We start from the raw sequence: 12258 nt of genomic DNA, 5'->3' as shown, positions 1-12258 counted from the left end.
TTAAGAGAGTGAAAAGATAAGACACAGTGAGAGAAAATATTTGTAAATCACATATCTAACAGAGGACAAATTTCAAGAACATATAAAGAGCTCTCAAAAGTCAATAATAAGAAAACAAACAACTGAATAATAAGCAATGAGCAATAGATTTGAACAGTCTACCAAAAAAGATATACAGATAGCAAATAAGCATGTAAGAAGATGCTCAACTTACTTAGTCATTAGGTAAATGTAAATTAAAACCATAATGAGATGCCATGACACACCTATTAGAAGGACTAAAAACAACAAGGACAATGAGAACAACAAACTGACCAGTCAGTTGGTGAGAATGTGTATCAGTTGGAACTCTCATGCATTGTTTGTGTGACTATTAAATGAAACAGCCATTCTGGAAAAGACTTTGGCAATTTGTTTTAAGGTTAAAGATACACTTTTTCATATGACCTAGCAGTTCCACTCCTAAGCATTTACTAGAAATGATAATCATTTTTCTAGAGATGGAAATTTTGTATTCATACAAAAACCTGTACATGTATGTTCGTAGCTGCATTATAAGACTGGAAGTAACCCAAATGTCCTTCATTGGGTAAATGGATAAACAAACTGTGGTACATCCATACGATGAAACACTAGTCAGCCAAGGAAAGGAACAGACTATTCATACATGCATTTAAATGTATCAGTACACTTGGCTGGATTTTAAATACCTTACTATATGATTCTAAATATGACATTCTGGAAAATGTGAAACTGAAGGGACAGAGAACAGATCAGAGGTTGCCAGGGATGAGGGATGGTGGGAAAGTTCAACGACAAAGGCATAGCATGAAGAGATTTTGGAGGGTGATAGAATTGTTCTGTATCCTAATTTTGGTAGCATTTATACAAATCTATGCATGTGAAACTACACATATGATAAAACTCATTTAACTACACAAAAAGTACATTTTACTGTATATAAAATTTAAAAAAATAGTTAAAAATGTAATTTCATCCTTTTCTTTTTACTCTTTTCAAGTTGCTACTAATAATTTTTAAATTATGTATATGGCTTGTATTATATTTCTGTTGCACAGTGCAGCTTAGGTACTGGAAATGCAAATAAGGAGTACATGTGGTCTCAGTCTAGAGACAGGAATCTGACAGAAGGAAGTCTCATAAGGAAAGGAGGGAAATATAAATGATCTCAGTTTAATCTACCCCCACTTTCATTCTTTCCTCTACAGATAATTTTTGAGGGCCTGTTTCATGCAAATTATAACAACTTTCAGATATAACTCTTTATAGTCTCTTTTTCTTAATATAGGAAAACAAATTTTACCTCTTAAGGCAAAAAAATGTGCTGTACAGTGGAATCATTGGCGGTATCTCTGAATTTGTGGGGAAAACAGTGTATGTTTGAGGCATTTGATAAGTTTCTTCATCATATCCTTGTGATGGATGTTCAGGTTTGTAGGGGTTTTTTTTTGCAAAATTTTAAGATTTATTAATTATTGATGCTGTGTAACTGAACATTTTTATTTTTTTCTGCATTTAAAATATTTCTACATATTTGAAATACTTCATGTTTTAAAAAGATATCAATCAATTAAAAAAATAGTAGACATAGATGGTAGATAGACAAAAATGATAGATAAATGAATAGTGATATGGGCATAGACTAGATCCTAGTACTTCATTCAGCCTTTTACTAGTCCTAAGCATTAGGGACTCCTGTAAACTTCAAATAAATAATCCACAAGTGTACAAATGTTGTAAGTTACAAAGTGCTTTCAAATTTATTATTTCATTAGAACTAGACAGCATCCCATAACGTATGAAGAACAATGATTTTCATGACTTACATTTTTTTCAGATGAGGGAAATGAGGTTCAATGAGTTTCAATGATTTATAGAAGGTTACACAGATAATATACTGTGAAACTGTTACTCAAATCTAACCCATTCCCTTGCCAGTCTACCCTATAGGAAGGAGTATGAGGGGGTAGGGGAAGTTTTTACTACCCTGTCTTGCTGTCACCCAATGGATTGGGGAAGAAAGGGGAGAAGGGAACTGGGTACACACACTGAACCTCAGAGGTGGGCGTCTGCTTCGTGCATGGGATACACTCTTGATCCTGCAGGCCTCCAGTACGTGTCTTTTGGTAGAACCTGGGCAGACAGTCCCCACAGACGGCATTAGAGGTAGCTGTACAGTTAGCCTTCTGGGTACGATTGATGATGGCACAGGTGATGCAAGTCTGACATCTGTGGTGGCCCCAGCTGCTTTTGTATCTGAGGGGAGGGCAGGCTGTGCAGTATGCATCTCCACCTTCTCCATAACCACAATCCTGCTAGTACTGGAGGTCTCCTGCAGAGGTGGGGAGGCGGCTGTGGCTCACCGCGGGGACAAAGAAAATGGCAGCGGCAGTTCTGGGGAGGACTCATTGGCGCGAGCCCTCCCAGAGGCTGCCGTCAGTCCCAGCCAACAGCCTGTTGGCTCCAGTGCTGCAGGTTTGTAATATTTGGGGGTAAATATTATTGTTTGAATGATTGCACCCAAGAGGTACTGATAATTGAACTGTGGCTGCCAGAGAGGGAGTTTCCCAGAAGCACGGTTAGCCAGTCTGTGTATAACTTCAAAGTGAGGGTGCCAACCCTAAACTGGAATAGAACCTAAGAATATTCTGATGGGTTGTAAATAGAGAGGTGAATCTAACAAGATTGAGATGTAATAGGGATAAATTTAAACTCCTGAAATGGCTTCCGAAATTCAGGTATCCAAGTTAAGAATGAGGGATATATGGCTTAGCATTAGTGTATATGTAAAATTTTGGGGCTTTTAGTTGATAGGACGCATAATATGAGTTAACATTGATATGGCTGCCAAAAAAGCTACTTCAGTTTGCAGTGGTATTTATTAATAGAAGTTTAGTATCTAAAATGAAGGCATGGATTTTTTTTTTTTACTCGATTCTGTGTTCCTTAGAGCACACCTGGAATCTTGTGTTTGGTTCTGGGTATTACCCTCTAAGAGGACTGTTGACAAACTGGTACACATGCAGAGAAGAGAGAGGAGACAGTGATAAAGGAAATGGAGACCAAGTCATAAGAGGAATAGTGAAAGAAACTGGGATATTTAACCTGGTCAAGAGGTCACTCATGGTGGGGTTGAAAGAGAGGTCACAAGAACTGCCTGCAAAGAATTGAAGGGCTCTGATATTAAAGTGAAACTACACTTGTTCCATAAATTCCTAAGAACCAGTAGATGAAATTTTCAGAGAAAGATAGGTTGCATTTCAGTGTAAGGAAACACTGTCAAGAGTTAGAACTAACTTTTGGAAATAAGTTAACCTTTTCAAAATCTTTTGTAAAACTGTTGCTTAAACCTGCCTTTCTGTTGAAAATCTCCTTCAGCCTAGCATTTCCGCAAGACTCTTGTCTGACCCTTACTTCCCATAATTGGGAGTTTCAGTAAATAATCATTTTATGTAGCCACTGATAAGAATAATTCTTCCATCATTGGCAAAATACCAGTTATATACCATTTGAATTGCTCCTTTGAAACTCTGTTTTCCTGGCAGTTATTTAAGCTTAAGATAGACAAAAGAGCACTATACTATAAGAATAAGGAAAGGAGCTTGTGGACAAGCTGTGTTCCTTCTGTAACCGGGGAGCAGGACATGTGGCCCGCTCTGTGGATCTGGTGATTGGGCCTTCCTGAGATGGTGTTGATATGCTCTGAAGAGTGTCGGCTGCCAAGGCACAGCATGTAAATAAAAACTTTTCTAGCACCGACTGTGATTTCTATGAAGAATTGTAGATGTGTGTTTTCAAAGAGAAGTTTTCCTGCCCCATTGGTCCTACAGTGGTCGTCTGTCAATTTTCAGGGAATCATGAAAAATAACACTTGAAACCGCCATTTAGTTGTTAGGTGTTTGTTATACTTCTAGCCATTCTAGGTGTTTTGTTTTTTTACTTTCTTTTCTTTGTTTCTTTCTTAACCTCACCTTATATCACCTCTGATCCTATTTTTATTTCTTTGTTCTCTTGCCTGCTCCTCCTTTTTATGAAAAGTTGGAGTAAGCAGTATCCTAGTGATCTGTACTCTGTGTTTGTATCATCTTCTCCAGGGTGAAATAAAGGAAATGCGATGTTATTGCTCTTCTCCATGATTTGTGTCAGTCTTTTTCCACCATCTCTGCCTTGAGGTCAGGGACTATGTTTTCTACTTCCTAGGTAACTCCCCAGGTGTCTCATATGTGCATCTGTGCATGGTGGGTTTTTAATAAATGTTCTTGTCTGATTTACTGACCATTCTCCCTAGCAAGAAAACATTGCTGCATTTTATTCCCAAGAGGCTATAGAGTATTAAGGTAGAGTGTTTTAGGAGTTCTTTGAGGTTGAAAGTAATATTTTGAGAAATTCTGAAATGTAAGAGTGTGAAATTCTGAAAGATATTTGTTTCTTTGTTTTGAAAATTATTTGTATAATATTTTTACTATGTGTAATATGGTAATCTCTCTCTTTTCTTTCTCTCTAAAAGGATCCTTTCAGTTGAGGGTGTAATAATTGGTATACATTGTTTCCTTTAAAAATTTATTGCATATTTAAATAATTTTGGCAGCTTTAAAAAATTGTTTTAAATCAATGAAAATTAAAAAAAAATTAACACTCCCCAGTACTCTCCTTTAAAAGGACCCATTTGGGGAACTTCTTGAAAAATAAAGGTCTTTGTAAGTATTCATCTTATAAAAACATTCTTTGCTTTTAAAAAGGACTCATTGCAGAGTTTCTTTAAATGGAGAACTCTCCAATTGCATTTTCAAGATGATTTTATTTATAAAAAATAATTTACTCATAACCATCGAGTAAACACTTTCTAATTTATTTGTGTTTAAGTTTGGATTAAAATGGGATGAACTTTTGCATCACATTAAAAAAACAATGCCTTTATTGAGATATAACTCACATACCATGCAATTCACTCTTCGAAATGTACAGTTTAGTGGTTTTTAATACATTCATGAAGTTGTGCAACCATCAACACAAATTCCAGAACATTTTCATCTCCACAAAAAGAAACTTTGTGCTTGTTAGCAATAACTCCCCACTCCCCCCTTTCCAGGCCCCTGGCAACCATTAATCTACTTTCTGTTGCTATGGGTTTACATATTCTGGACATTTCATAGAAGTGGAATTACACAACAGTCATACAATATGTGGCCTTTTGTGTCCAGCTGTTTTCACTTAGCATAAAGTTTTCAAGGTTTATCCACATTGTAGCATATATCAGTACTTCTTCTTTTTTTTTTTTTTTTTTTTGCGGTACGCGGGCCTCTCACTGTTGTGGCCTCTCCTGTTGTGGAGCGCAGGCTCCGGACGCGCAGGCTCAGCGGCCATGGCTCCCGGGCCTAGCCGCTCCACGGCATGTGGGATCTTCCCGGACTGGGGCACGAACCTGTGTCCCCTGCATCGGCAGGCGGACTCTCAACCACTGCTCCACCAGGGAAGCCCCTTCTTTTTTTTTTTTTAATAGTTGAATAATATTCTATTATATGTATATACCACATTTTATTTATCCATTTATCAGTTGATGAACACTGAGTTGTTTCTTTTTGGCTATTGTGAATAATGCTGCTACAAACATTCATGTGCAAGTCTTTGTGTGGACATACGTTTCCATTTTTCTTGGATATATAACTAGGAATGGAATTGGTGGGTCCTGAAGTAACTCTATGTTTAGCATTCTGAGGATTGCCAAACTATTTTCCAAAGTGATGGCACTGTTTTATATTCTCACCAGCACTGTATGAGGGTTCCAGTTTCTCCACAGTCTCACCAACACTTGTCATTATTTGTCTTTTTGATTGTAGCCATCATAGTGGGTCTGAAGTGGTATCTTTTTGTGGTTTTGATTTTCATTTCCTTAATGACAAATGATGTTGAGCATCTTTTCATACGTTTATTGACCATTTCTGTATCTTCTTTGGAGAAATGTCTGTTCAAATCCTTTGCTCATTTTTAAATTAGGTTGTTTGCCTTTTATTGTTGAAGTAAAAGGGTTCTTTATATTCTGGGTACGAGTCCTTTATCAGATGTGTGATTTGCCAAATCCTAAATCCAAACTTTTTCCCATTCTGTGGGTTGTCTTTTCACTTTCTAGATATTGTTCTTTGAAGGACAAAAGTTTTAAATTTTTATGAAGTCCAGTTAACCTACTTTTGTTGCTTGTACTTTTGATTTATCATCTAAGAAAACATTGCCTAGTTATGAAGATTTACTCGTATGTTTTCTTTGAAGATTTTTATAGTTTCTGCTCATACACTTAGGTCTTAGATCCATTTTGAGTTAATTTTTGTATATGGTATGAGTTGGGACTCAAGTTCATTCTTTTGCATGTGGCTATCCAGTTCTACCAACACCATTTATTGAAAAGACTCTGTCTTAGTCTGTTCAGGCTGCTATAACAGATTACCACACACTGGGTGGCTTAAACAACAGATGTTTATTTCTCACAGTTCTGGAGGCTGGGAAGTCTGAGATGAAGGTGCTGGCAGAGTCAGTGGTAAGGGTCTTCTTCCTGGTTCATAAACAGTCTGTCTTTTTGTTATAACCTCACATGGCAGAAGCAGGAGGGGCCTCCTCTTGGGTCTCTTTTATAAGGGCACTAATCCCATTCATGAAGGCTCTGCCCTTATGACTTAATCACTCACAAAGGCCCACCTACAAGTACTGTCATACTGGGGATTAGGTTTCAACATATGAATTTTAAAGGGGCACAAACATTCAGTCTATAACAGACTCTTTTATTTAAAATTTTTAAAAAAATTGTGTAAAATATATATAACAAACATCTCAGTAGTGTTAAGTACATTCACGTTGTTGTGCAATCTCCCTAACTCTTTTCATCTTACAAAACTGAAACTCTATACCCTTTAAACAGCAACTTCCCATTCTCCCCTTCTCCCAGCTCCTGCTAACCACCATTCTCCTTTCTGCCTCTATGAATTTGACTACTCTGAGTACCTCATATAAGTGAACTTGTACGGTATTTGTGTTTTTTATGACTGGCTTATTTCACTTTCCATAACGTCCTCAAGGTTCATCCATATTATACCATGTGTCAAAATGTCTTTGTGTGTGTGTGCGCGCGCGCGTGTGTGGACCATTTTTAAAGTCTTTATTGAATTTGTTACAATATTGCTTCTGTTTTATGTTTTGGTTTTTTGGCCGCAAGGCATGTGGGATCTTAGCTCCCCGACCAGGAATTTAACCTGCACCCCCTGCATTGGAAGGCGAAGTCTTAACCACTGGTCTGCCAGGGAAGTCCCAGAATGTCCTTTTTTAAAGCTAATTAATATTCCGTTGTATTTGTACACTGCATTTTGTTTGTCCGTTCATCTGTCGATGGACACTTGTGTTGTTTTCATTAGTCTATCGTGAATAATGTTGCTGTGAACCTGAGTATAAAAATATTTCTTTGAGACACTAACACTGATTTCACTTCTTTTGAATATATACCCAGAGTAGAATTGCTGGGTCATATGGTAATTGTATTTTTAAATGTTTGAGGTACTGCCATATTGTTTTCCATAGCAGCTGCATCATTTTACATTCCCACCAGTGGTGCACAGGGGTTCCAGTTTCTCCACAACCTCGCCAACACTTGTTATATTCTCTCTCTCTTTTTTCTTTAATAGTCATCCTTATGGGTGTCAAATGATGTAAAACTCTTTTTGCCCCACTGAATTGTCTTGGCACCCTTGGCAAAAATCAGTTGACTATAAATATGAAAGTTTATTTCCAGAGTCTGAATTCTGCTCCATTGATCTGTATGTCTGTCCTTATGTCGTTACCACACTGTCTTGATTACTGTGGCTTTGTAATAAATTTCGAAATTGGGAAGTGTGAGTCTTTCAACTTTGCTCTTTTTCAGGATTACTTTTTGGCCATGGTGGATCCCTTGCATTTCCATATGACTTTTAGGAGTGGTTTGTCAATTTCTGCAAAAAAAAAAAAAAAAAGCCAGCAGGATTGCATGAAATCTGTAGATTAATTTAGGTAGTATTGTCATCTTAACAATATTAAGTCTCCTGATCCATGAGCATGAGTTGTTCATCTTCCATATATGTAGGCTTTCTTTAAAGTCTTTCAACAATGTTTTGTAGTTTTTAGAGTACAAGTCTTAACACTTCTTTCGTTAAGTTTATTCCTAAGTATTTCATTCTTTTTGATGTTGTAAATGGAATTATATTCTTAACTTTATGTTAGGATTGTTTGTTAGTAGTGTATAGAAAAGCAGTTGATTTTATACATCTATCTTGTATCTTGCAACCTTGCGAAACTTGTTTATTAGTTCTTATAGTTTTGTGTGTGTGTGTGTGTGTGTGTGTGTGTGTGTGTGTGTGAATTCTTTAGGGTTTTCTATATGCAAGATCATGTCATCTGTGGATAGAGATAAGTTTAGTTTTTCTTTCCAATCTAGATGCCATTCATTTCTTTTTCTTGCCTAATTGCCCTGGCTAGAACCTCCAGTACAATGTTGAATAGAATTGGCAAGAGTAGATATCCTTGGATCAGATTTCTAATGTTTAGTGGTTTGGAAATACGTATTACTGAGAGTGCTCCTTTGAGAACTTGAAAATCCAGCTTTGTGTCCTCCTGTAGTAACAAAAGTAATAAAATTTCTTCTATTGGAATTTAGCATGCTATTTATTTTTTGAACATCAAGGCACAATAGATTCTAGCTTGGCTTTTTCCAAAACTTTAATGCCTCTGTTCTATTAACCTATGGGTATAGTTGAGTAAGAATGAGTAATCAGTACATTTATATTGCCTTTGCCTCTTAGTCTTGGCTTGGGGTAATGCTTTATAGTTAGAACACTTGAAGGAGGTTTATAATTTGTAATAGATATAGTTAAAAACCAGGGGTAATGATTGTGGTAGGGTGAAGGAGAGGTAGTGATTGTACTACTTTTGATCATTTAATTCCACACCCAACTTCTGAAGAGTATATTTTCTTGTTTAGATTTATTCCCTACAGAAAGTGGTGGAAGTAACTCTTCCATACTTTATTCTTTTTTTTAAAAATAAATTTATTTATTTATTTTTGGCTGCGTTGGGGGTTTGTTGCTGCGCGCGGGTTTTCTCTATTTGTGGTGAACAGGGGCTACTCTTCATTGCGGTGCGTGGGCTTCTCATTGCGGTGGCTTCTCTTGTTATGGAGCATGGGCTGTAGGCTCATGGGCTTCAGTAGTTGTGGCACACAGGCTCAGTAGCTGTGGCTCGCGGGCTCTAGAATGCAGGCTCAGTAGTTATGGCGTACGGGCTTAGTTGCTCTGCAGCATGTGGGATCTTCCTGGACCAGGGCTTGAACCCGTGTCCCCTGCATTGGCAAGCAGATTCTTAACCACTGCACCAGCAGGGAAGCCCTATTCTTTACCAATTCAGAGAACAGAACTTCTTTCATATATTGAGCATTTCTTGAATATATTCTGTATCTATTGTACTTTGCCCTGTTGGAGAAGACATGAAATAAGAATAAGAGCATATTTATTCTCTGAATGCTTACAATATATTTAGGAAGATCAAGTATATGTACTTTGTACTGCTGTGTATTTGTGCTGCAGTATATATGTTCTGTCCCCCTCACTAAATGTAAGCTCCTTGAGGATAACCGTCTTTGTATTGACATAGCATGTATCATAGTGCCTCACATGTACCATGTGTTTATTATGGATTTTTAAAATTAATGGAGCTACAAAACCAATATAAGTCTACAGTTAAATACTCACTGAATGGCATAACCAATCAGTACTGTTGAATTTCAGAAGTAACAATGATCATTGTGTACTGGATTTATTAGGGAAGGCTTCATGCAAGAGAAGGTAATTAAGAGGGCTCATAAAGGATGAGTAAGAACTGAGAAAGGGGAAAGAGCATTTCAACTAGGTGTCATAGTTTGGAGGTTAGCGAGTGGATCATGTTGATGGGAATAGAATATTGGTATCGGCTTGTAGATAGGGAGAAGGGTGGATAAATAAGGAACATTGTATTTTGGAGGCCTTAAATGCCAGTTTGAGAAGTTTGCTGTTACTCCATTTGACATTAGAGAACCATTGAAAGTTTTTGAGCTAGGGTGTTTTGGGGCAAAGCAGTACTTTAAGATTTACTTTATGATAGTATGTAGTATGGGCTGGATGTATTGGGAGACCATTTAAGAGGGTATGGTAATAATTCTTCTAGTCTGTTGAGTCCTTAAAAACAGAGTTTTTTGTTTGATCTTTCATGCCCAGCATAGTGCCTAGAGGAGAGTTCAAATTTTTGTTCTTTGGATGCATAACTGTATGGACTAAGTCATCTGGGCCTGGGTTGAGCTGTTAGCAGTAGGAAATATGCATATGAGAAACATTTTGGGGAAAAAATTGAGATGACTTGTTTTCTAAGAGTATAAAGGGTGTGGGTCAGTTCAAAGAAGACATTAAAGTTTCAGCATGGGTGATTAAGGAGTAGCAGTGCCATCCCTAGAAATGGGGAAGTCAGTTAGGGGAAGAAAGGAGTGAGAAAAGGGATAGTCATGAGCATGTTTTTAGACTTGTTGAGTTTGAAGTTGAAATACACAGTACACAGGGTTAGAAAGGCTCAAATGAAAACTGAATTCTGAATGTTTGAATTTAGATGTCACTATGAAGATATTATTGTTTGAGCAGTAAAAATGACTGGACTGATCCAACACTATGTGTGTGTATGGGTACAGAGGTTGTGTGCATGTATACAAGTATACACACTCTTATATACTACAACCCAGTGTGTGTGTTAGATTGTGGGTATACTAATCTGCTCGTTGGTGTAAGTGGAATGATGAGGGCTGATTCTTGGGGTGAGCAGAGGGGAAGAAAAGGAAGCTAAAGAAGGAGAAAGGAGAGGAACAGAGAGGTAGAAGAACTTATAGTACAAATTTGTCAAGGAGCTTTTGTAATTTATCTTATGCTTCAATGTAATACTTTCGATAGTAATAACACTATTACTAACAATAGTAATACTCCTGTATGACTTGTTGAGTGCTTACCGTATGCCAGACACCTAGCTAGACATGCTATCTCTTTTTACCCTCACAACAAATCCGTGATGTCAGAACTATTTTATCCTCTTTTTACTGATGAGGAAACTGAACTCCAAAGAAGTTAAAACTTGCCCAAGATGACTTGAACTAATAAATAATTAGGAGATCCTGTGGTTTTAAATCTGACTTTTTGGACTCCAAGCCAAATGTTCTTTCCATTATACCAAAGGTTTGTGTGTTTAATTTCTTCAAGGCAAGGACTTTATCTTTAGAAAATCAGTCCTTGATAAAGGCTTATTAATTAGCGGGCAGTGACTGGACAGTAACGTTTCCTATTAATAAAATCTGCATGTACTCTGGATGTCGTTGCTTCTACTTTTCTACATGGGTATTTATAGTGTATTAGGAGGTAACACTTTCTGATTGCATGCTGTGAATGTTAACTTAAAAGAAGATATCAGTTCTTTTGTTTCTGAAAGTGCTTTTCAGTATTTTTGTTAAACTAATATAAACTTCTTTTAGAAGTTTTTCTGATGCACTCCCCAGATCGTTCATACATTTGCAAGGAAATAAGAAGAGCCTGACATTTTCTTTTATTTCAGGGGATATCATTTTCAATGCCCAGTACCCAGAGCTGCCTCCCGACTTTATCTTTGGAGAAGATGCTGAGTTCCTGCCAGACCCCTCTGCTCTGCATGTGAGTACTGCAGGCCTGTTTGGATGATCTCTGTTTGCTGAAAGGAGAATCAAGTTAGCTTTTGACAATTCTTTAACAGATACATTTGCTGAACACATGGATTTTTTTCCACCCCTTTTTTCTCTGTCCTGTGAAATAAGTGTAATTCCTTATGTGCCAAAATAGTTAAGAGATTTTTTTTCACTGCAGTTTTATTTTCAGACTATTTTGAATTAATGAAAACCTCTAGCATATTGGTTAAAATACATTTACTTCAGCTGAAGGAGACATGTTGAAAACATTTTCTTTGTTTTAACTTAATATTTCATGCCTGCGATCAATTTTCTAATGTTTACTAACACTTCATCACGGGGCTTGTTAGGGGGTGTTTCTTGGCTCTTCAGGAGGCCTTTTTTTGTATAGAAGTGAAAGTGGCAAATTTGGACTTACATCTGCATTTTCTCAGTATTATTATCAGAAGGGTAAAGACCAGATTAAGTGTTCTTTATTAAGCAAGACCAGAAACTTTGTAGTT

General features: G+C 37.1%; 1 protein-coding gene across 6 annotated transcripts in view; it reads left to right on the top strand.

Annotated features, from left to right (window-relative positions):
- BABAM2 (BRISC and BRCA1 A complex member 2) overlaps window positions 1–12258 on the top strand; it is a 446047-nt gene that overhangs the window by 80970 nt on the left and 352819 nt on the right. For all 6 annotated transcript variants that reach the window (XM_033425181.2, XM_033425184.2, XM_004268165.4 and 3 more), the window contains one exon: window positions 11650–11744. In XM_033425181.2, coding sequence (XP_033281072.1) covers window positions 11650–11744 — 95 coding nt within the window. The remainder of the gene's footprint in view (window positions 1–11649; window positions 11745–12258) is intronic.

This window comes from Orcinus orca, chromosome 13 (genome assembly GCF_937001465.1).
Source record: "Orcinus orca chromosome 13, mOrcOrc1.1, whole genome shotgun sequence".
NCBI classification, from domain to species: domain Eukaryota; kingdom Metazoa; phylum Chordata; class Mammalia; order Artiodactyla; family Delphinidae; genus Orcinus; species Orcinus orca.
This window is presented reverse-complemented; position numbering and strand designations above follow the sequence as displayed.